At 47.9% G+C, this 24137-nt stretch overlaps 1 protein-coding gene across 10 annotated transcripts in view; it reads right to left on the bottom strand.

The window, feature by feature from the left end:
• Positions 1-1914: 1914 nt before the first annotated feature.
• Positions 1915-24137, bottom strand: part of AGBL2 (AGBL carboxypeptidase 2) — a 57782-nt gene continuing 35559 nt past the window's right edge. For 3 of the 10 annotated variants that reach the window (XM_070070373.1, XM_070070384.1, XM_070070397.1), the window contains 9 exons: positions 21357-21483; positions 20708-20808; positions 15479-15609; positions 12116-12182; positions 11535-11654; positions 11008-11112; positions 7083-7181; positions 4666-4738; positions 1915-2176 (listed from right to left, as the gene is read on the bottom strand). In XM_070070373.1, coding sequence (XP_069926474.1) covers positions 2052-2176; positions 4666-4738; positions 7083-7181; positions 11008-11112; positions 11535-11654; positions 12116-12182; positions 15479-15609; positions 20708-20808; positions 21357-21483 — 948 coding nt within the window. In that variant the 3' untranslated portion in view covers positions 1915-2051. Of the gene's footprint in view, positions 2177-2872; positions 3045-3988; positions 4739-7082; positions 7182-11007; positions 11113-11534; positions 11655-12115; positions 12183-15478; positions 15610-20707; positions 20809-21356; positions 21484-24137 lie in introns of those variants that run through there. The other 7 variants (XM_070070377.1, XM_070070385.1, XM_070070388.1 and 4 more) reach the window with 7 other exon arrangements.

Genomic DNA, 24137 nt, shown 5'->3' with positions numbered 1-24137 from the left:
CCAAGGTGGGGCAAAGGCGAGGGAGCGCCAGTGTCAGCAGAGGGCAGACTTCCGGGGCTGGAGGCGATGGCGACACTCGTGCTACTAGCCCCGGCTACCCTGCAGCGGGTTTTCCTGCAGCCATCTTGGCAGCCCGGATGTAGGCTGGAGTGGAGAAGACAGATGGCTGGGATAACTTGCTGATCCAAAGCTGGGGAAAGCACCAGGTGGCTGGGGCAGGAGGACAGACAGTGAAGACACTGGGGTGCTGGCAAGAGAGCAGTTGACGTCATGAGCGCGGGGGTCTGGGCTGAACAGGGAAGTGAAGCCACGAGGGAGAAAGGGCACTGGATGGAGCTGCAAAGGGGTCTGCTGAAGGGACTTGGGGGTCACTGAATCCAGTGACATAGCAGTAGCTAATTCAGGGGCCGAGGGGGAGAGACGGCTTGCGCTAAAGTTGGGACATGATGGGAGGGGCTGCCCTCGGAACAGCCAGACGCCTTGTTTGGCATGTTCCCCAAGAACCAGATCCGAGCCCAGGCTGGAGAGGGCGGCTGTTTGAGGCGCATCACTGCTGTGGATCCAGAGCTAAGAGGCGTGTGCAGATGACTGACTGCATGAAAACGCGGCTTCAGGCGGCTCTGCTCCATGGCACTTCACCTTTGAGGTCACAAACGCAGGTCCAGGGCAGTGAAGCAACTTCCGCTTCTGTTCCCAGCCCCGGCCTGGATGGGATTCAGACCCCGCGGCTCTTCAACCCCTACAGTGTTCTGAAGCTACCAGACGCCCGCTTTGTTTTTGTCTGTGCACTACCTTTGTTTTCCACCTGGATTTTAAGCAGGGATGGAGTCTTACAAATCATGGCATTCTCCGCAGTTCTAAGCTAGCCACTGCTCAGTGCATTCTTTTTGCATGATGGTTTAGTGGGAGCAGCCCATGGCTCAAGGTGCAAGTGTCGGCAGTCAGAATTTTCAAGAAGCATTACAGGCTGAGTGTCTTACCCGCCACGCCTGGGGCCAGAAGTGGTCCGGGTTTCGGATGCAGCGGGGCAGGTGTTGGAATAGCTGCACGTACATAATGAGACATCTCGAGGGTCGGACACCAAGTCCAAGCTGAAATTCACTTATGTTTCATGTTCACCTTACAGACTGCAGCTGACTTTATGCAATACTTTTAATAATTTAGTACATGAAACAAAGGGTATGTATTACAGCTGAAGGAGCTGGGAGGGTCTTTTTCCCAGGGTGTGGGGGGGATGCTGAATAACTGGTATGTTGTGTGCCTACGTTTTAATCATGGCCCTCATGTGAGGATATGTGTAGCATGTCAGAGTTTGGAGAGTTTCAGATTTAGGATTTTGGATTTTCAGGTGAGGGATCCTCAATCTTTACTGCTTTCTGTACATTCCTGGAATCACCCTTATTAAACAAGTATCACTTTGGACCATGCGGTGTACTTTGTCAGGAAACAGAGGCATGAAAACAATGCCTATCTAAGCCTGGTTTCACAAGGAAGTTTGTCTTGTGTGGGCCATGGGTGCAACCCAGTTAACAGGGAAAATAAACTGAGCTTTCAGTGAATCGGGCAGGCAGCAGCAGGGTAGAGAAAAGGGGACAAAGATGAATGGCAAGCACTACGAGAGATGAGCTTATCTCCCCCAGGAATATTGCACTAAGAAATGGACAGAAATGCCACTGGCGGCATTTAGTCTGACTAAACCTAGCCAGTGCATACTGTCTGTCTTTGTGGTTATACAGGACAGAGCGGGCTTTGTGGCTTCAAAGATATCCTGTGCACAAGGGGCCAAGTCTCTGTGTCCGAGAAACGTCTCTGCTGCTATTCTAGATAATTAAACCAGAAGTGAGTCTGAGAGCAGCCCGGAAGAGCAGAGGGCGCCAGCTCGATTTCTGCCAAGCAGAGCGTCTGTGTGGCATTTCATCAGTAGCTATGGCTGTGGGCTGGGTGGGCCCCGATGCAGCAGTGTTGATGGTATCTTTGGGAAGTGCCTGGGCGGCATGAGTGAACTAACAGATGAATGAGTCCATAGGCTAGTTGCTGAGGGAGTGGCTTTGTTAGAAAAGTGAGCTCTCTGGGGTGCGCTTGCTCTGTCTCACCGCTGGATGCCCTGTGTTGCTTCGGGGCGCGAGAGTCCTCAGCACGTGCAGCCCTGTGACCTTGGCCTTCCCAGCCTCCAAAACTGTAAGAAATACATTTCTGTTCTTTATAAGTGACCCAGTCTGTAGTGTGCAATTACAGCAACAGAAAATGGACTAAGAGCTGTCGTCAAGTCAAGCTTGGTGACAATGTAATCAACGACCGTGATCAAAGGTCGTGTCAGAGTGGCCAGGTATCCAGGAAAGCACCAAAATTCTTGCCCCTTTTAATGACAAGTGAGAAAAAAAAAACACCTAGAATTTTTGTTCTCAAAGAGCCCCTCTGTCCATATGGAATCCCTGTATTTAGTATTCCACCAAAAGCTGAAGAGCAATGCTTACTGCCGTCGCCTTGCCTGCTTGCATGCGTTTATACCACTGGCGCCTCTCCCCGGCCGGAAAAGGGCATTCTGCCACCAGGATGGCGACAGGACCTCGGTTAGGCCATGGGTCCAAAAAAGTTGGGCTTCTTAAGAAAATGTGTTCACCCGAAATCCATTTTGAATCTCAAAGCATTACTTGTACTAGGACTACGCGTTTAGTTTATAAAAACCACGTATGGAGAACATTCCTTGTTCCTCCCCTACAGCCTGACAGCCCAGCGGGAAGCTGACCTCTGTCCCCTGCACCCACTCTGTTCGACTGCGCCCTGTCTCCGTCCTCGGCTCACCGTCAGTCATCGACAGGTTCAGGTGGTTTCTCCAGCAGTATGAGGTTTATTCAGACCGTTCAGGTGGTTAGAATGGATTACCTGAGTTTTTCATTCTAAAATTTCTAGCCAGGGTCACTCCTTCAGCCTTTAACAAAAGCTGAATGGGAAATGACAGGCACACTGGCTTCTGGAGGCTGCAGCATGTAAATCTCCTGCGGGTACTTCTTCCTAATCCAGGGAGGAAAACTTGCCACTCTTTTCTAAAGAGAACAAATATGACTCCTTGACAGGATTCACTTCACGTGAGCTGGGCAGTGCTTGGAATCTAATGAGCATGGCCTTCTAGGAGTTGCTGGATGTGGAGGCTATGCCTGGGTTTCATGGGATTTTGCCCCTTTAACACACATCCAAACCACACCTCTCAGGAAGCTTTGTGTTTTCAAAAAGCATTTCTACAAGCAACTCATCATGTATTCTGATTTTTTTATTCCAAAAATGTCATCATCATACTAGGGTGCCTTTCGTAACCTTTCTCCAAAGTTATTTGGAGCAAAAATACGTAGTGCTGACCAACTTTCAAACAAGTTCGCCTTCAGCTGTTTACAGCGGTCTGGGGACTTGTCCTTTAAGGACATCCTCTTAGGGACAAACAGCGGGGTTTTAGCTGGGTGCTTTCTCGGTACTCAGGACGCTGACTGAGGGCTTAGGGTATGGGCAAGTGTGGCACAGGGGACGGCATCAGCAAACTCCCCAGGTGCAGAGCGCAGAGCTCATGCCCTGCAGAAGGACGCCCTTGGTGTGGGGGACTGCACCTGGGAATTCTCTGCGCTCTGCTCAGTTTCTCAAACTGGAAATTAAAAAAAGACTGATACACGGGGATGCTAATGAAGTGTGTGTTGCGTGTCGTTCTAATCACTACTCACCCAGCTAGTGGTGGGTGTGGAAAGAGCTGAGAAGTGATAATGAAAAATGTGCTAGAAACCTTCCAATCCAATGTGAAAGGAAAAGAGTAAGGCCAAAACAGGGAGGCTGGCCCGAGCTGGAGGGACCTCTTTAACGTGACTCCAGCAGGTCACCATGACAGTCACAGCCAGCAGACTGCTTGTTTGGTGCTCATGAGGGACTCTGGGAAAGAAATGGCTGACATAAAATATCTGTTCACATAAGATTATGCAGTTAACCAATCAAAGGAAACAACTGGTTAGAGAGAAAGAATTTTAATCATAGGGTTAAAAATTTACATAACCTTGTTGAACATAATATATGTAACATTAAATTCTGGGTAATACAGGAATTGTCTCTATGTGGGAATAGCTTACTGGGAGCTAAACTTGTATACTAACAGTCTGACTGATCACCCATCACCAGAAAGCTGACACAAGACATTTTTGGATAGCTTACTCCCAAAATACTTTTAAAAGAGTTCAATCTTTTAAAGTTGATTTGCATATAATTTTGGAGAGAGTAGCTATGGGTAAAATGTGGTATATCTGTGCTGTAGTTCCACGAGCACACACTTTGGTTGCTGCTAGAGGAAGCTTTTCCATACGTTATAAGAACATTTCATTTTATGAAAAAAATAACTGAACTGATGAGGTGTGCATCGTGAGGACATGGACGGAGTCTGAGTACAAAGTGGGGGGTCAGCACATGATGAGTGTGCAACACAGTATACCACAGACAGACAGACAGTCCCCAGGCCTACTTCTCCCTGCCTCACACAGGCTGTCTGGCCCAGAACGTCCCCGGGACATGCCTGCATGGCATGACACACGCGCACCTATGGGTATGTGTATATGTGTAAGGATGGGTATGCCACCATGGCACCACGGCCTGTCTTTGTGGCAGCATATATAGTCCTAGGCCAGTTTGGCTTCATACCTGGGGCTGGCTCTTGGCTGGAGTTTGTACTTTTCTTTGGAGAGCATGGCACTGTAAAGCCTGGCTTCTTACTCTGTGCAAACAAGATAAATAAGCAGATTTCACTGTATGTTGCAATTTCTAATTGTACTTATGGTTGGGGCTGGCTTTATTGGGATCTAGTGACAAGTACTTGTATTTTCTCCCCAAATACCAAAGTACTGTCATTGTTACAGGGCCTGGTTCCTCAGATGGTCAAATTAGGGCCCATGGGTGACATCTTCATTGCCCTGGGAAGCAGAGGGGCTGTGTTTTATAGGCTGTCTAGAAACATTTCTCAGCGGGAGAAAAGGACCTGCTCTAGCAAGGTGGCGGTCTGCCCATGTTTTCAGCTCTGTGTGTCTGACATGCTATGGAAGTCAAACGCCCACATCTCCAACAGAGACCAGCACACCAAGAACTTGAAGAAAATAAAGGAAAGGGGGCCGGCGCTGTGGTGTAGCAGGTAAAGCCGCCACCTGCAGTGCTGGCATCCCATATGGGCACTGGTTAGAGTCCCAGCTGCTCCACTTCCTATCCAGCTCTCTGCCATGGCCTGGGAAAGCAGTGGAAGATGGCCCAAGTCCTTGGGCCCCTGCAACTGTGTGGGAGATCAAGAGGAAGCTCCTGGCTCCTGGCTTCAGATGGATGCAATTCCGGCCGTTGCAGCCAACTGAGGAGTGAACCAGTGGATGGAAGGCCTCTCTCTTTCTCTGCCTCTCCTCTCTCTGCGTAACTCTGACTTTCAAATAAATAAATAAATCTTAAAAAAAAAAAAAAAAAAGAGAGAGAGAGAGAGAGAGAGGGGCTGGCGCCATGGCCAGTTCTAGTCCCAGCTGCTCTACTTCTCATCCAGCTCTCTGCTGTGGCCTGGGAGGGCAGTGGAGGATGGCCCACGTCCTTGGGCCCTGCACCCGCATGGGAGACCAGGAGGAAGCACCTGGCTCCTGGCTTCGGATCGGCACAGCTCCAGCTGTTGCGGCCATTTGGGGACTGAACCAATGGAAGGAACCAACCTTTCTCTGTCTCTCCCTCTCAAATAAATAAATAAATAAATAATCCTAAAAAAGAAAAGAAAAGAAAGGAAGGGTGAAGACCGCTTTGGCAGCCACCGGCTCCACTGGATGTACCTGAGTCCATGGCTACCCGCTGCGGCCTGCATGGGAAGTTTCAGCGGTGGGATTTGGCTTTAGCTTCCTGCAGACTTTGTGAAATGAATGGCAGAGGAAGAAACAGGACAAGTTCATCATCAGTCTGTCAGGACTGAAAACTTTGATCTGACTTTGTTGGAACTCTCTTCCTTGCTCTTCAGTTTCTGTCACACACAGTGATCCGTCTTGTCACCTTTCCTGGAGCATCTTATTAGTATTTTTTTTCTATGTTCTCTTTCACTTTGATTTATTTGAAAGGCAGACAATGAGCCAGAGATCTCCCATCTGCCAGTACACTCCCCACATGCTGCAGCAGCTTGGACTGGGCCTGGTCCCTCCCACATGGAAGGCAGAGACCCAAGTACTGAGCTATCACCCGCTATCACCTACTCCCAGAGTAGGCATTAGCAGGAAGCTGGAACCGAAAATGGAGCTGAGACTCAAGCCCAGGCATTCCTATAGGGGATCCAGATATCCAAGCAGCATCCTAACTGCCACCCCACATGACTACCTGCAGCACCTTACTCGTCCGTTACAGACCTTGCACATAGCAGGTTCTCCAGAAGACACTAACAGGCAAATGAGGGCATCAAACTAAGAATCCCTAAACAAGAGACTGGCAGAGACCACAGGGACATCACCTTGGGAGGACTGTCCATTCCCTATCTAGGACACGCAAGTTCATCCAACAACATTCTTCCATGGACACAGGCGGAACGACAGCTTAGTAGCTGTTTCCCCACCTCTCTCCCCTTCAGGAAAGAACAGGCAGACGCAAATGTGCCTGCGAGAGGTTATTATAGTGATAAATAGGAATTCCACATAACTTACTGTTTTGCAAAAGCAACTCACTCACATCTCACTGTCAATGTGGCAGCACTGGGTGTGAGGCACAACTCACAGTGGGTGGTGACTGCCTAGGGTTGAGAACCATGGCAACATTCACTGTCACTGCTTTACCTTGTGTGTTGCCAGAAACTTACAAAATAATGGCTGCCTAAGGAGAACTTTGTTGAAATAAAATTACATTCTCACTGGGAAGCTTTTAAGCTCTGGGTGGGCTTCCTCCAGGCTCCTGGTGCCTGTTGGCTGTGCCCCAGGCTGGCCAGCTGGTTTGTAGCTGCCTTCGAGATACACCTGAGCAGAACCACACTGAAGAGGTGAAACAGTAGGGACTGTGGATCATCACCCACCCAAATCATACAATACAACTGCAAAGAAATTCAAGTGAACTGCCGGCACACGCACTCGGTGAGGTACCTGCGTTCTCTCTTGATTCTTAAGTAGAGTCAGGGTGGTCACTGATGGCTCCCGGCAGGTGCCTTTGTCTCTGCCATTTAACTGTGTCTGAAATAAAAGAACGCAACCTCACTGGACTTTCCACTTGAAAATATGTGGTCATGTTGAGTACACATTAACTGTGTGTCTTTTATTCATAGGTGTTGATTCATTATCAGATTCTAACACCAAAAATATGGTAACACACAAAGGAGTAACAATTCAAAGAAAAGGAGAGAGGACTAGTATTTGAGGGCTTACTGTTTACCAGGTACTTCACACATTTGTGTATCTAATTCTCACCACAACCTCAGAGTGTAGGTATCATCGCCTCAGCATTTCAGATGCCGGAGCTGAGTCCTAGGTAGGGTTAAGCAACTCATGGACACAGGTTTAGTACTTTTTATCCAAAAAGCTTGGGATGAGAACTGTTTCAGATTTGGGATTTTTTTTCCAGATATTTAGAAAGTTTGCATATACATTATGATGTATCTTGGAGATATGATCAAAATCTAAACAAACATGAAATCCTGGGCTGACACTGAAGCATAGTAGGTTAAGCCGCTGTCTGCAACACTAGCATCCCATATCAGAATGCTGATCGTGGCTGCTCCACTTCCAATTCAGCTTCCTGCTAATGTGTCCAGGAGGCTAGCAGAGGATGGCTCAAGTATTTGGGCCCCTGCCACTCTCGTGGGAGACTGGATGGAGCTCCTACTACTGGCTTTGGCCTGGCCTAGCCCCTGGCTATTGGGGCCATTTAGGGACTGAACCAGTGGATAGAAGATCTCTGTTTCTTTCTTTTTGTCATTCTGCCTTTCAAATAAATAAATTTTAAGAAAAATACATAAAATTCACTTATGTTTCATGTATACTTTATACACATACCTTGAAGGTAATTTTATATAGTACCTTTAAAAATGTTATACATGAGACAGTCATACAGTGTGGAATTTTACACTGTGGCATCATGTTGGCACTCAAAAAGTTTTGGATTTTCAGACTGGGGATGCTAAACTCCAACAAAATAGTGTTGAGTGAAACCTACACTTCAGACAGACGTCGAAGTTTGTGCTCTTACCACTGTTACATTAGCGACCAAATAAATGGCCCTCCCTCTGGACCAGGGACAGCTGTGATCCGTGGGATTCCCAGGGTACAGTAGCGGGCCTCACTGTTCACTATTAGCCCCAGAGTAACATTCTACATAAGGAGGACTCACTATCCACTAAGAATTAGCTACTACAGTACAAAAGCTATTTTTTAAAAAATTTATTTATTTGAAAGGTAGAGTTAGAGACAGAGACAGAGACAGAGAGAACTTCCATTTGCTGGTTTGCTTCCCAAATGGCTGCAATGGCAGGGGCTGGGCCAAGCTGAAGCCAGGAGCCTGTGGCTCTGTTCAGGTCTCCCTTGTGGATGAGAATCCAAGGACTTGGGTTGTCCTCCACTGCTTTCCCAGATGCATCAGCAGGGAGCTGGATCAGAAGTGGAGCAGCCAGGACTCAAACCAGGACTCAGATGGGATGCTGGCATAGCAGGTGGTGGCTTAACCCACTGCACTACAATGCCGGCCCCTTAAATGTTTGTTTATTCATTTTTATTTCTTTGAAAGACACAGTGACAGAGAGAAGTAGATAGAGATAGAGATCTTCCATCCATCTTCCAGGTTACTCCCCAGATCCCTACAACAACCAGGGCCAGGCCAAGCCAGAGCCAGGAGCCAGGAGCCAGGAGCTCCTCGTGTTTTCCACACGGGTTGCAAGGACTCAAGAACTTGCGCCATCATTCACTGCCTCCCAGGCACATTGGCAGGGGGCTGGTAAGAAGCCAAGTGGAGGTGTCACCTGATCCCAGGCGCTCTGATATGGGACACGGCGATTCCAAGAGCAGCTTAACCTGCTGTGCTCTAATACCCGCTTCTCCAAAAGCTATTTTTATGTATAAAATAGTCCAAGATTTTATAACCACAAATATGTTTTGGTGCCTCTCCCCTGTGTTTCCACTGCATCCTGCTCTGTGATATAATTTCTTCCTTACTTGTTAAAACCCCCACCATGGCCCACTCTGTGGCTCACTTGGCTAATCCTCTGCCTGTGGCGCTGGCACCCCAGGTTGGGGTGCCGGCTACTAGTCCCGGTTGCTCCTCTTCCAGGCCAGCTCTCTGCTGTGGCCCAGGGGGACAGTGGAGGATGGCGCAAGTGCTTGGGTCCTGCACCCGCATGGGAGACTGGGAGAAAGTACCTGGCTCCTGGCTTCAGATCGGCGCAGCGCCGGTGGTAGCAGCCATTAGGGGAGTGAACCAACAGAAGGAAGACCTTTCTCTCTGTCTTTCACTGTCTATAACTCTCTCTCTGTCTCTCTCTCTCACTGTCTAACTCTGCCTGGGAAAAAACAAACAAACAAACAAACAACACCAACCAGACCCTAAGGTCTTTAAGGCTGGGCTATTAATTGTTCAATGTTGTATCCTCAGCATCCAGTAAAGGGCCTGGCAAGTAGTAGATATGTGTTGATATTAAAATAAAACATGTTGGAGCCGGCGCTGTGGTGTAGCAGGTAAAGCCACCACCTGCAGTGCGGCATCCCATATGGGCGCCGGTTCGAGTCCCTGCTGCTCCACTTCTGGTCCAGCTCTCTGCTATGGCCTGGGAAAGCAGTAGAAGATGGCCCACATCCTTGGGCCCCTGCCCACATGGGAGACCCAGAAGAAGCTCCTGGCTCCTGGCTTCGGATCAGGGCAGCTTCAGTCATTGCGGCCAACTGGGGAGTGAACCAGCGGATGGAAGATCTCTCTCTCTCTCTCTCTCTCTCTCTCTTCCTCTCCTTCTCTCTCTGTGTAACTCTGACTTTCAATAAATAAATCTAAAAAAAAAAATTAAAATGTGTTGACTAAGTATATGGATGAAGGGATGGTAAAGCAGCCTGTTTTTATGTTCTTGGTATAAAATCATGAATCACCAATATTTAATGTAAGATTTCAGTGATGTCTAGTTCAAAGCAGGGTCCATATCCTCACCAATCTTTTTATTGTTTTTTAAAAAACTGGGGCTGGGGAGGGAGGGAAGGGTGGGGTGGAAAGTATCACTATGTTCTTGAAGCTGTATATAGGAAATACATGAAAGTTATATACCTTAACTAAAAATTTTTTTAAAAATTGGGGTTGGTATTGTGGCTTAGTGGGTAAAGTTGCTGCTTGTGATGCCAACTCTCATATAGGCACCGGTTTGTATCCCAGCTGTTCCACTTCCAATGTAGCTCCCTTCTAATGGCTTGGGAAAAGCAGAGGAAGATGGCCAAAGTGTTTGGAGCCCTGCACTCACGTGGGAGACCTGGAGGAAGCTCCTGGCTTCAGCTTGGCCCAGCACTGGCCAACTGGGGAGTGAACCAGCAGATGGAAGATCTCTCTCTGTCTCTCCCTCTCTGTAACTCTGCCCTTCAAAATAAATAAATATTTTTAAAAATGATTAAAAATTTTATTTCATTTTAATTGAAAAGCAGAGAGACAAACAAGCAATCTCTCTCATTAGCTGGTTCACTTCCCAAGTGCCCGCAATAGCCAGGGCTGTGCCAGGATACAGCCCAGAGCCCAGAACTCAACTGAGTATCTCACAAGGGGGACAGAGGCCCAAGTGCCTGACACCATCTCTTGCCTCCCAGGATGAATATTAGCAGGAAGTTGGACTGTTAGTGGAGGACCTGGGACTTGAACCAGGAACTCCAATATGGGATTGCAGGAGTCTCAAGTGTCAAATACCCACGCCAACTTCTCCCATCTTAGGTTCCCTTGCTGCCAGTGGCACGGACAGACTACTGCAGTCTCCAGCCTGTGGGAGAGATGTGCTAATTGGGGAAATCAAAGAACCTGGGTGACAGAGTCAGGCAAAAGTAATACCTCATTCAACTTTGGTTTTTCATGTTTCATCACTGAAGTGGAATTCTCTAAATTTTTGAAAAAGGTTGGCTGCTTTTGCAGAGTAGAAGTAAATCCTGCCTTTTCCTAGAAGTATTGAGTGAAAATAGAGCACGTTTTTCAGTCAGTCCATTCATAATCCACCCAGCTCACCCAACTGCAAAACTCCCCTTTCTGAAAGCATTTTTGTCTTCAGCAAGCAGCGGGTCTGGCATGTACATGGCAGCTGGGAGAAAGGCTGAGAAGGTGCTAAGCAGGCGTCACTTTTCCAGTACCACCTCCTTCCAGAAGTCCAGTCTTGGACAAGCCCCAGACTTGCCGTGCCAGGTACAGGAGAGGAGTGGCGGGCCAAGGCTGAAACCTCACACTCTGACCCCAAGTCAGAAGGGCTCCCTCTGCCCCAGGCCCCACCCCTCTTTTGGTTCAGTGTGAGCTTTAACCCCTTTCTCGCTCCCTCTGTGGGGCACTCTGCAACCAGAGAGCAGAAGCAGGTAGCACGGCTTCCTTACTGGGGCATCTTCTGTTAACTTGAATTTGCGCATCAAATGATTTTTCTGATACTGCTTAGTTCGCTGTTTCCTGGTCTGCAGCATCTTCTTCTTTTTCTTCTTAAACTTCTTCTGATTCACCTAGTCCAGAAAGGACAGAGAAACTGCTTACTACGCCCACGCACACGTAGCCTTCTTTCCACCCAACACTCGAGACACAAAGCTTAATCCAGAATGCACCCTCCCATTGCTGCCTCCTGAGCAGAGGCTGCTCCGCAGGCAGGCTGCAAAGGGGCACCCACAGCCACGTGTCTGTGATTTACAATATGAAACCAGCTTACTTACGCAATAACGGCAGGTCTAGATAACACTAATCATTAGATGTAAGGTTCGGTTTGGTTGTTATCGTAAGGTGGCCTTAATAACTAAGCCAGAAAATTATAAAGGACAAAATGAAAGACCCTAGGGGCAAGGTGACTAGGTAGGACACGTTGTTGTAGCTTCTGTACATCCTAGGACAATCAGAAACGTTTCGCCAAATTATCCAATAGTGTATTTGTAAGGCTGCTACTTCTTGGGTGTAAGAGTCAATGCAACCTCACCTCATCTTCTATGTTCAGTAGGTGAACAGGGAGACCATCTGAGAGGGAGCTGTCAGAACCGCTGGTGCTGTTCCCCAAAGGAAAGAAAGAAGGAAGGAAAATAACTTATTATATGTCCAGGAATGAAACAGCAGACCAGCCACATGGGTCCAGGTCACTGTCCACTATCTGCGGCCATATCTATGCTTCAGTCACTAAGAATTCTTTTAAAAGTAATTATTAATTTTATTGGAGAGATAGAAATAGGGAGAGGGATAGATAGAAGGGTTGAGGGAAGAGGGCAGGGTGAAAGAGATTGAGAATGAAAGAGAACCCATCCATTTGCTAACTTCCCAAATGCCCATAACAGCTGGGGTGGAGGGGAGGAAAGCTGAGAGAGACAGAGAGAGAGAGACAGAGAGAGGGAGAGAGAAAAGTCTTCCATCTGCTGGTTCACTCCCCAGATGGCCACAATGGCTGGAGCTAAGCCCATCCGAAGCCAGGAGCCAGGCGCTTCTTCTGGGTCTCCCACATGGGTTCAGGGACCCAAGGACTTGGGCCATCCTCCACTGCTTTCCCAGACACAGCAGGAGAGCGCTGGATTGGAAGTGGAGCAGCCGGGACTTGAACCATCGCTCCACTATGGGATGCCAGTGCCGCAGGCGGCGGCTTAACCTGCTTCACCAGCCCCCTGACATGTTTTAAGGGACGAATGACAGGATTTGACCCAAGAACTGCTCTCTGGGTTTTCTCCCAGCCTCTGGTTCCTTCTTCTCCATCTCCCTGCTGGCCCCTTCCTATCTCTTTGGCCCTTTTAGGGCTATGACCTCCAGCTCAGACTCAGACCTTTTGTTTATCTGCGCTGACTTCCTTGGAGTCCCACCCAGTTTTAAGCTTGACGAGTCTCCACTGGCCCTCTTCACTGAACTCCACAGCCAACTGCTTGGCCACTGTCTGTTAAACATCTAGTGGACACCTCAGACTCAACAAGTCCAACGCCAGACTCCTGCCCTTCACCTCCTCCCCAGCCTTTCCCACGCCTTTCACCTGTGTTATGGCAACAGCCTCTTAATGAAGAACTCAGAGTGTTAAAGGCAGGGGAGGTCTCTACGGGAGGCAAGAAGTAGCCTCTCACCATAATAGAGGGGTTCATTTTGTTTAAAAAAGAAGAAGAAGAAAGAAAAAAAGCATGCATTTTCAGTTGGCTTCAGCAGAATTTTTAAAAATTATTGCTTTATTTTCAAAGTTTTTTAAATTTATTTGAAAGGCAGAGACAGAGAATGCGGGGGTGGGGTAGAGATCTTTCATCTGCTGGTCTACTCCCCAAAATAGCCAAAATGGCTGGGCTAGGCCAGGCAGAAGCCAGGAACCAGGAGCTTTATCCAGGTCTCCCAAGTAGGTACAGGGGCCCAAGCAGCTGGGCCATCCGTTGCTGCTTTTCTCAGGCACACTAGCAGGGAGCTGGATCAGAAATGGCACAGTCGGGACTCACATGGAATGCTGGCACTGCAGGTGGAGGCCCAACCCTCTACACCATAGTGCTGGCCCCAGAATTTTTTTAAATTAAAAAATATTGAGACTGGCACTGTGGTGTAGTGGGTAAAGCTGCTACCTGTAGTGCCGGCATCCCATATAGGCACCAGTTCAAGACCTGGCTGCTCAGCTTCCCATCTAGCTCTCTGCTATGGCCTGGGAAAGCAGAAGATGGTCCAAGTGCTTGGGCCACTGTATCCGTGTGGGAGACCAGGAAGAAGCTCCTGGCTCATGGCTTCAAATAGGCCCAGCTCTGGCCATTGAGGCCATTTAGGGAGTGAACCAGCAGATGGAAGATCTCTTTTTCTCTTTACCTCTGCCTCTCTGTAACTCTACCTTTCAAATATATATATATATATTTTTTTTTTTTTTCTTTTTGACAGGCAGAGTGGACAGTGAGAGAGAGAGACAGAGAGAAAGGTCTTCCTTTGCCGTTGGTTCACCCTCCAATGGCCGCCGTTGCAGCCGGCGCACCGCGCTGATCCGACGGCAGGAGCCAGGATCCAGGTGCTTTCCCTGGTCTCCCATGGGGTGCAGGGCCCAAGCACCTGGGCCATCCTCCACTGCACTCCCTGGCCACAGCAGAGAGCTGGCCTGGAAGAGGGGCAACCGGGACAGAATCCGGCGCCCTGACCGGGACTAGAACCTGGTGTGCCGGCGCCGCAAGGCGGAGGATTAGCCTATTGAGCCACGGCGCCAGCCCATATATATATATATATATATATTATATATAATATGTATATATAATATATATATATTTTTTAATATATTGGGAGCTCCTTGGGGCCAGGGACTCTGCCTCATTCAATTGTGTTTCCTGTGCTGACCCACTGCCTGGCATGTAATAGGTGTTTAAAATTTTAAAAAGATATATTTATTTATTTGAAAAGCAGAGTATCAGACGAAGAGAAATCTTACATCCTGTAATATCCAGGGCTGGGCCAGGCTGAAGACAGGAGCTGGGAACTCCATCCAGGTCTCCCATATGGGTGGCAGAGGCCCAAATACTTTAGCCATCATCTTCTCCCTCCCAGGTGCACATAAGCAGGTGGCTGAATTCAAAGTGGAGTAGACAAGAATTCAGCCAGGCACTCTGATATGGGATGTGGGTGTTCTTAGTGGTAGATAAACCTGCTGTGCCATGGCACCCACCTCAATACAGGTGTTCTTGCTGAAACTAAAATCTAAGTCGGACCATGATGCTTCTCCACTCAAAACCTTCCAAAGGCCTGCCATCTCCCCTGGACAACAGGCAAAAGCTTTACAACAACCACAAGGCCCTACACAAACTGCCTGCCCAACTCCCTACTCCTTTCTTGTGCCTTAAACAGAGGCTGGCAAAGAACATGCACTCAACTCATAATTGCTGGAGAAATGGAGTTTATATAACTGTGCCATGAGCTGAGGAATAGGAATGTTTTTGTACTTGAGGCCTAAAACCCAAACCAACCAAAAAAGAGCAAGCAAAACAAAAATAAATAAATAGGGGCCCACGAATAAATAAGGTTAAGCTACCATTTGCAGTGCCGGCATCCCCCATGTGGGCCAGTTTGAGTCCTGGCTGCTCCGCTTCAGGTCCTGCTCCCTGTTAATGGCCTGGGAAAAGCAGCAGCAGATGGCCCAAGTGTGCAGACCCCTGCTACCCACGTGGGAGACCCTGATGAAGCTCCTGGCTCCAGCCTGGCCTAGCCATGGCTGTCGTGGCCATCTGAAGAACAAACCAGCAGATGGAAGATCTCTCTTTGTCTCTTCCTCTCTCTTTCAAAATAAATAAATAAAAAACCATGCATTTATTTATTAAAAAAAAAACAGAAACTTTCTCTGGTTTTTCTTTGAAATGAAGTTTGTTACCTGGATTCAATGTCAGACAAAGAGATGTCACTCCAGTTTCCTTCTAAATCCATATCTTGTCCAAGTTGATTGAATTTCTTGTGGATTTCCTGTTGTAAGAGCTCCTTAAGTTCTGCTAGACATTGAGTGAACTGTGAGGGTAAAAAAATAACTGATTTTTTAAAAAATGATCTATTTTATTTATCTGAAAGGCAGAGTCACAGAGAGAGATGGAGAGATGGAGAGAGAGAAAAAGAGACCTTACATCTGCTGGTTGACTCCCCAAGTGGCCACAGTGGCCAGGACTGGGCCAGGCTGAAGCTGGGAGCCAGGAATTCCACCCGAGTTTCCCGCGTAGGTGGCAAGGAACAAGCACTTTGGCCATCCTCTGCTGCTTTTCCAGGAGCATTAGCAGGGAGCTGGGCTGGAAGTGGAGCAGCCGGAACTTGAACCACTGCTCCAATATGAGATGCCAGTGTTGCAAGCAGCAGTTTAACCTGTATTGCCACAACACTGGCCCCGAAAGAACTATTTTTGCTAATTCACTTATTCATCAAATATTTACTAAGATGTGCTGGAAGGCATTTTACTTATTGCTGGGGACACTAAGAAGAATAAGATGCAGGGGCAGGCACTGTGGTGCAGTGGGATCAGCCTCCATCTGGACACCTGCATCCCATATTGGAGTGCTGGCTGGAGTCCTGGCTTCTCCACTTCTGATCCAGGCACCTGCTAATGCTAGTGGTTCACTTCCCAAATGTCAGCAACAGCTGGACGAGGTGGGGACTGAAGCTGGGAAGCAGGAACTCGACTTGGGCCTCCCACATAGGTTGTAGGGACGCTGCCTCTTGAGCCATCACTGCCACCTCCCCAGGTGTACATTAGCAGGAAACCGGGGTCAGGAGCCAGAGCCAGTATTGAATCCAGATACTCCAATGGGGGACACAGGTGTCCCACTCAGTGTCTGTCTTTCATTTTTTTTTCTTTCAAGATTAATTTATGGCGCCAGTGCTGTGGCATAGAAGGTTAAGCCTCTGCCTGTAGTGCTGGCACCCCATATGGGTGCCAGTTTGAGTCCTGGCTTCTCCATTTCCAATCCAGCTCCCTGCTAATGAGCCTGGGAAAGCAGTGGGAGATGGTCCAAGCCCTTGGGCTCCTGCACTCATGTGGGAGACCTGGAAGAAGCTCCAGGCTCCTGGCTTCGGGCTGGCCCAGCCCCAGCTGTTGTGGCCATCTGGGGAGTGAGCCAGTGGACGGAAGATCTTTTTCTCTCTCCCTTCCTCCTCTCTCTCTGTGTCTCTGCCTTTCAAATACATTTTTTTAAAGTATTTATTAGTTTTGAAAGTCAGAGTTACAGAGATGGGGGGAGAAAGAGAGAGAGAGAGAGAGAGAGAGAGAGGGAGTCAGTCTTCCATCTGCTGGTTCACTCCCCAGATGACCACAATGGTCAGAGCTGGGACAGAAAAGCCAGAAAGAAGCCAGGAGCTTCATCCGGTTCTCTTACATGGGTGGCAGGTCTTCTGCTGCTTTTCCCAGGCTCTTAGCAGGGAGCTGTATCAGAAGTGGAGCAGCCAGGACATGAGCTGGCAACCATTTGGGATTCTGGTGTCACAGGGGACAGTTTTACCTGCTACATCACAACACTAGCCCCAAGCCAACTTCTAAACAATGTAATGATCTGATTTATTTTTTTTAAGTAGCAAGGAAGGAAAGGTTAGAATAGATTATTCAAGTTTAGGTTTATGGCAAAGATGGTTTACAGGCCATGTTGTGTCCAAATTTTTATTTATAAAAAAAAAAGTTTATTTAAAAATTTAACATTTTATTTATTTATTTTTATTGGAAAGGCCCAAGAATCAGAGGAAACAATAGACAGAGATCTGTTGGTTCAACAGCCAGGCTGGACTAGGCCAAAGCCAGGAGCTTAGAATTCAATCCAAGTCTCCATGTGGATGGCAGAAATCTAATTACATGATTTATCACCTGCTACCTCCTATGGTCTGCATTAGCACAAAGACGGAATTGGACACAGAGCAGGGACTCAAACTCACATGCTCCAATATGGGATGTGGACATCCCAAGTGATGTCTAACTGCTGTGCCAAATACCCACCTCTAAATATCTTTCATCATATGACTGCATTCAAAGTAGTGCATTCCAAGTGTTCCCAGGGCAAACAATTCAGAAGGGGCATAAGAACTGAGTTAGGAGCTGGCACTGTGGTACAATGGGTTACTAGCATCCCATATGAATATTGTTTCAAGTCTGGGCTGCTCCACTTCCAATCCAGCTCTCTACTTATGCAGCTGGGAAAGCAGCAGCAGATGGCCTAAGTGCTTGGGCCTCCTACCACCCATGTGGGAGACTCAGATGGAGTTCCTGGTTCTGGCTTTGGCCTGGCCAAGCCACAGCCATTGTGGTCATCTGGGATTGAACCAATGGATGGAAGATCTCTCCCTCTCTTTATCTCTCTAAGTCTGCCTTTCAAATAAAAAAAAAAAAAATCTAAAAAAAAAAAAAAAGCAGTCTGCACTCAATGGTCTCTAACTCATCTCTCTCTCTTTTTTTTTAAGATTTATTATTTTTTATTTGAGAGGCAGAGTTAGGGAAGGAGCAAGGAGGCGGGAGGGAGGGAGGGAGAGAGAGGGAGAGAGAGAGATAAAGATCTTTCATTTGCTGGCTCACTCTTCAAATGGTTATAATGGCTAGAGTTGGGCCAGGCTGAAGTCAGAAGCCAGGAGTTTCTTCTGGGTTTCCCATCTGGGTGCATGAGCCCAAGGTCTTGGGCCATCTTCCACTGCTTTCCCAGGTGCATTAGCAGAAGACTGGATCGGAAGTGGAGCAGCCAGGACTCGAACAAGCGCCCATATGATATGTCAGCACTACAGGCGGTCGCTTTGCTGGCTACACCACAACACCAGCCCCCAGACTGCTTTTTAAGAAGTTTAACGATCAAAGGAAACAGAAATAATCTGCTGTGGAAACCAAGTCATAGAAACTTGTTTGTGTTTTAGGACAGGAGCAGCTTGTAGTTGAAGGGAGGAATTAAGAAGTGGAGGGGTGGGCATTGTGACACGGTGGGTTAAGCTGCCACTCAGGGACACCTACATTCCATACAGGAGTGCTGGCTTGAGTCATGGCTGCTCTGCTTCTGATCCAGCTTCCTGTGAGTGGCCCTGTGAAAGCATTAGATGGCCCAAGTACTTAAATCCTCCTCCAGCCACAGGGGTGGCCCAGCTCCTGGCTCCTGGCTTCAGTGTGCCCAGCTCTGGCTACTGAGGACATTTGGGAGTGAACCAGTGGATGTATGATCTCTCTCTCTCTCTTTCCCCTATATCTGTCATTCTACTTGCCAAATAAATAAATAAATAAAAGAATAAGTAAATAAATATTTAAAAAAGAAATAGTAGGATAAAACACAGAGAGCACAGGAAAGAACAGATGTCATTAATGAGACCAGGCCTCAGGGAGGCTGTAGTGGAAGTCAACACGTGCATGAAGAGCAGGGTTAGGGCCAGAGTTGCAGCGCAGCAGCTTAGACCGCCACCTGCAATGCTGGCATCCCATATGGCCACCAGTTCGTGTGCTGGCTGCTCCACGCTCCATTTATGATCCAGCTCCCTGCTAATGTACCTGGGAAAGCAGTGGAGGGTGGCCCAAGTGTTCGGGCCCCTGCTACCCACATGGGAGACGTGGAAAAAGTCCCTGGCTTTGGCCTGGCTCAGTCTTGGCCATTGAAGCCATTAGGAGACTGAACCAGCTAATGGAAGACCTCCCTCTCTCTCTCTCTCTGACTTTCAAATAAATAAATAAAAAAATAAATCTTTAAAAAAAAAAGTGCCCCCAAACAATGTTATTCCATCAATAAAAAAAAAAAAAAGGCAAAACAAGGTTAGTTTTGGAGAACAGAAAGGACACTTGCTTTTCTGATATAGGAGAAAGGGAAGTACGAACTGTGCTGCTACAGGTAAGCTTCCAAGTGAGGCAGAAATGTGCTGAAGCATGGTCTCCATATTTTTATGGACTTCTGAGGTCTTACCATTTGCTGACCATGTGCAGGCTGGAAGCATTCTTATTTTCTTTGACTATAAAAACTTCAGGAAAACATTTTTTTAAAGATTTATTTTATTTCCTTGAAAGGCAAAAATACAGAGAGAGAGAGACAGAGAGAGAAACAGAGAGAGGGAGAGATCTTCCATCTGCTGGTTCATTCTCCAAATAGCCGAACTGGCCCAGCCCTGGTCAAAGCAGGAGCTTCATCAGGGTCTCCCATGTGGGTGCAGGGGCCCAAGGACTTGGCCATCTTCCACTGCTTTTCCCAGACCATTAGCAGAGGGCTGGATTAGAAGTGGAGCATCCAGGACTTGAACCAGTGCCATAAGGGATGCCAGCGTTGCAGGCAACAGTTTAACCTATTACATCACTATGCTGGTCCTCAGAAAAATACTAAAAAGGAAACAGAGATCACCTATAATTCCACTTGGCTGACTTTGGACCCATGTGAACCTGATCACAGGATCATAACCATATTTGTTTTTTAAAAATTTTCATTTATTTTTTTTCAAAGGTAGAAGGAGGAAGTAGTAAAGAGACAGACAGAAACAGAGGGATTTTCCATCCACTGGTTCACTCCCCAGATGACTGCAGTGCTGGGGCTGGGCCACGCTGAAGCCAGGAGGCTAGGGCTCAGTCTGAGCTTTCCACGTGGGTGGTAGAGACCCAAGTACTTGAGCATCATCTGCTGCCCCTGAAGGTGTGCGTTAGCAGGAAACTGGAGCCAAGACTGAAACCCAGGTCCCCTGATACGGGATGCAGCTGCCCCAAGAAGCATCTTAACTGCTGAGTCAAACACCTACTCCACCACATTTCTTTCTTTTTTCTTTTTTTTGACAGACAGAGTGGACAGTGAGAGAGAGAGACAGAGAGAAAGGTCTTCCTTTTGCTGTTGGTTCACCCTCCAATGGGTGGCGCAGCTGGCGCGCTACGGCCGGCGCACTGCGCTGATCCGAAGGCAGGAGCCAGGTACTTCTCCTGGTCTCCCATGGGGTGCAGGGACCAAGCACTTGGGCCATCCTCCACTGCACTCCCTGGCCACAGCAGAGAGCTGGCCTGGAAGAGGGGCAACCGGGACAGAATCTGGTGCCCCGACCGGGACTAGAACCCGGTGTGCCGGCGCTGCAAGGCGGAGGATTAGCCTAGTGAGCCGCGGCGCCGGCACTCCACCACATTTCTTAAAACTCCATTTTTTACCTTGGCTTGGTCAGGATCACAGAAATCCAGAAGTGTGTCACAGACATGATAACCTAAGGACTTCAGATCCTCAATGGTAAAATGAGTGTCTCTTTTACTGCCTGGAAAGAATAATCCATGAACATTTCTTATGAAATCTTAATGAATGAATGTCAATCTAATTTGTTAGTATCTTTCTAGAAAGACTACCCCTTAACATACAATATCCTGCTTCTGGACAGGGTCGCTCCCCTTGTTTTAGTCTGGTCCAGAAGAATCTTTGACAATGAAAACAATGTATAGTTACGATGCTTACAGTTGTTTACGTTTTACCTTGTATAGGCCCTTGACATGCAGTGTCTTATTAACTTGTGTCTATCATGCAGGTACTATCACAGTTAAAGGAAAATGAGGCTCAAAGGGATTCAGATATTTACCCAGAATCACATCTCATAAAGGGGGCTCAAACCCAAACCCACTTCTGCTTGGTTCCAGGTGCTGAGTCACCATGCTATAGTGCCCTCCCCAGTGCTGTCTTTCACATTCATATTTTGGGTACTGGGATTTAGAATGAGACCAGACACGGAAGTCCCCTCGGCCAGTCACTTCTCCAGGTGCTGTGCTTGGCCTGCCCTTGCCACGCTGGCCCATGGTACAGCAGAATACTTACCCAGGGTGGACCCGCCGAACGTAGACTCCATGGTATAGCTGTTCAGGATTCCCATCCGCCACATCACAACTCGTCCCGTTCCTTCTTTGCACTTTTGAACCTTAAAATTACAACTATGAAAAGAGAACTAAAGAGAAATCCAAAATCTCTGTTAATCACAAACCAGCAAAGGTAAGATGTCTAAGATTCATTAATACGAAACAAGAATGGTTCCTCTGGGTCCATATATAACTTCCCAAAGTATGTTCTGCAAAATACTAGTTCTTTTAAAATTGTTTTAAATGTATTTACTTTCATTTTATTTCAAAGGCAGAGAAACAGACAGATCTTCCATTTGCTGGTTTACTCCCCCAAATGCCCACAACAGCCAGAGCTGGGCCAGGCTGAAGCCAAGAGCTCAGAACTCAATTTGGGTCTCCCGTGTTTCGAGCCATCTTCTGCCTCCTAGGAGGCATAGTAGCAGGTAGCTGGATTGGAAGCAGAGGAGCCGGGACTCGAACAAGACACTCTGGTATGAGAAGCAAGTGGTGTCTCAACTGCTGTGCCAAAGGATTATTTCCCATAAAATACTAACGCCGAGAGATCTTAATAGGTATTATGGAGGTGGAGGGGGGGCTTGTGAACATGTTAGTTGGGGACACAAGGGGTTAACAACAAAGTTAAACAGATTCTTTGCAGGACGGCTTGTGGATGTGATCCTCCAGAGGAAACAGTGTGCTCACATTTACGTTTTGTTTTCCCATCTATTTGCCCACGACCCTTCCTTTGTCTTTCCTTTTGCTGATTTCCCTGTGGAATATTTTGCAGGACCGGAGTTTCTAGAACACCTGTTGGGGACTGTGGTCTTACTGGCACTAGCCAACCTTTCTAAGGTTCACTTTCTCTTCTCTGCCACTCCCTAACTGGAACCTTTGAATCTAGTTGGACTTAGCCTCTCTCTAAGAACTATGAACTCCTTACCCCACAATCTCTGCCTGCAGTTCTCTTTCCCATAGGCTAATCTCATCACTTGCAGTTCAATATTCTCCATTATCGTTTATGACCACCCCAGCCCTTTGTCCTCACATGGAGGATAGCCCAACATACACTTGGTATTAATCCCTACCTATCTTATCCTGCTGCAAAAGTTTTACAGTTGGAATATCTCTCATTATCTAGTTATTAAAAATATAAATTGTGGGGCCAGTGCTGTGGCGTGGTGAGTAAAGCCACCACCTGCAGTGCCAGTATCCCATATCGGCACTGGTTTGAGACCCGACTGCTCCACTTCCAGTCCAGCTCTCTGCTATGGCCTGGGGAAGCAGTAGAAGATGGCCCAAGTCCTTGGGCCCCTGCACCCACATGGGAGACCCAGAAGAAGCTCCTGGCTCCTGGCTTCAGATCAGGGCAGCTTCAGCCATTGTGGCCAACTGGGGAGTGAACCAGTGGATGGAAGATCTCTCTCTCTCTCTCTCTCTCTCTCTCTCTCTCTCTGGCTCTCCTCTCTCTGTTTAGCTCTGCCTTTCAAATAAATAAGTAAATCTTTTTAAAAAATATTAATTGTGGCCGGCGCCGTGGCTCAATAGGCTAATCCTCCACCTTGCGGCGCCGGCACACCGGGTTCTAGTCCCAGTCAGGGCGCCGGATTCTGTCCCGGTTGCCCCTCTTCCAGGCCAGCTCTCTGCTGTGGCCAGGGAGTGCAGTGGAGGATGGCCCAGGTGCTTGGGCCCTGCACCCCATGGGAGACCAGGAAAAGCACCTGGATCCTGGCTCCTGCCATCGGATCAGCGCAGTGTACCGGCTGCAGCGGCGGCCATTGGAGGGTGAACCAACGGCAAAGGAAGACCTTTCTCTCTGTCTCTCTCTCTCACTGTCCACTCTGCCTGTCAAAAAAAAAAAAATATTAATTGTGCTCTGCGAATCCACCCCACTAGTTAAGAGCCTCTAGGACTGAAGGAACTGGAGGGGACACCCCTTCAATTAATGTACCTTTCCTTGAAATTGTTTCAGATTCTGGGTTATGATTTTTTTTTAAGATTTATTTTATTTATTTGAAAGGCAGAGTTACAGACAGAGGTAGAGAGAGAGAGGTCTTCCATCCACTGGTTCATTATCCAAAATGGCTCCAACAACCAGGGCTGGGTCAGGCTGAAGACAGGAGCCAAGAGCTTCTTCTGGATCTCCCATGTGGGTGGCAGGAGCCCAAGCACTTGGGTTGTCTTCCGCTGCTTTCCCAGGCCATAGCAGGGAGCTGGATCAAAAGTGGAGCAGCCAGGAGTCGAACCAGTGCCCATATGAGATGCTGCCACTGCAGGCCAGAGCTTTAACCTGCTACTCCACAGTGCCAGCCCCTATGACTCCTTTTTGAAGAAAGAGAGGGAGGATAAGAGGAAAAAAGGAAATCTCCTCCTTCCTCCTCCGACCCCGTTTTTTCCTAAAGATTTATTTAACTGAAAGGCAGAGTTACACAGAGAGAGGGAAGAATACAGAGAGAGAAAGAGATCTATCCGCCAGTTCAGTACTAAATGGCCGCATGGCTACAAAGTGGGATGGGCCAAAGCCAGGACTCCATCCAGGTCTCCCATGTAGGTGACAGGGGCCCAGGTACCTGGGCCATTTTCCACTGCTTTCCCAGGTGCATTAGTAGGAACCTGAATTGGAAGTGGAGCAGCCGGGACTTGAACTGGTGCCCATGTGGGATGCTGGTTGACATGAGAGGTGACAGCTTAACCCACTGCGCCATGCCAGCCCCCTTCTTTTTACCAGATATGAGCAGTTGATATGTTATGATCTGAACAGGAT

Source organism: Oryctolagus cuniculus, chromosome 1 (assembly GCF_964237555.1).
Source record: "Oryctolagus cuniculus chromosome 1, mOryCun1.1, whole genome shotgun sequence".
NCBI classification, from domain to species: Eukaryota; Metazoa; Chordata; class Mammalia; order Lagomorpha; family Leporidae; genus Oryctolagus; species Oryctolagus cuniculus.
The sequence above is the reverse complement of the archived record's forward strand: the minus strand, read 5'-3'. Positions and strand labels throughout refer to the sequence as shown.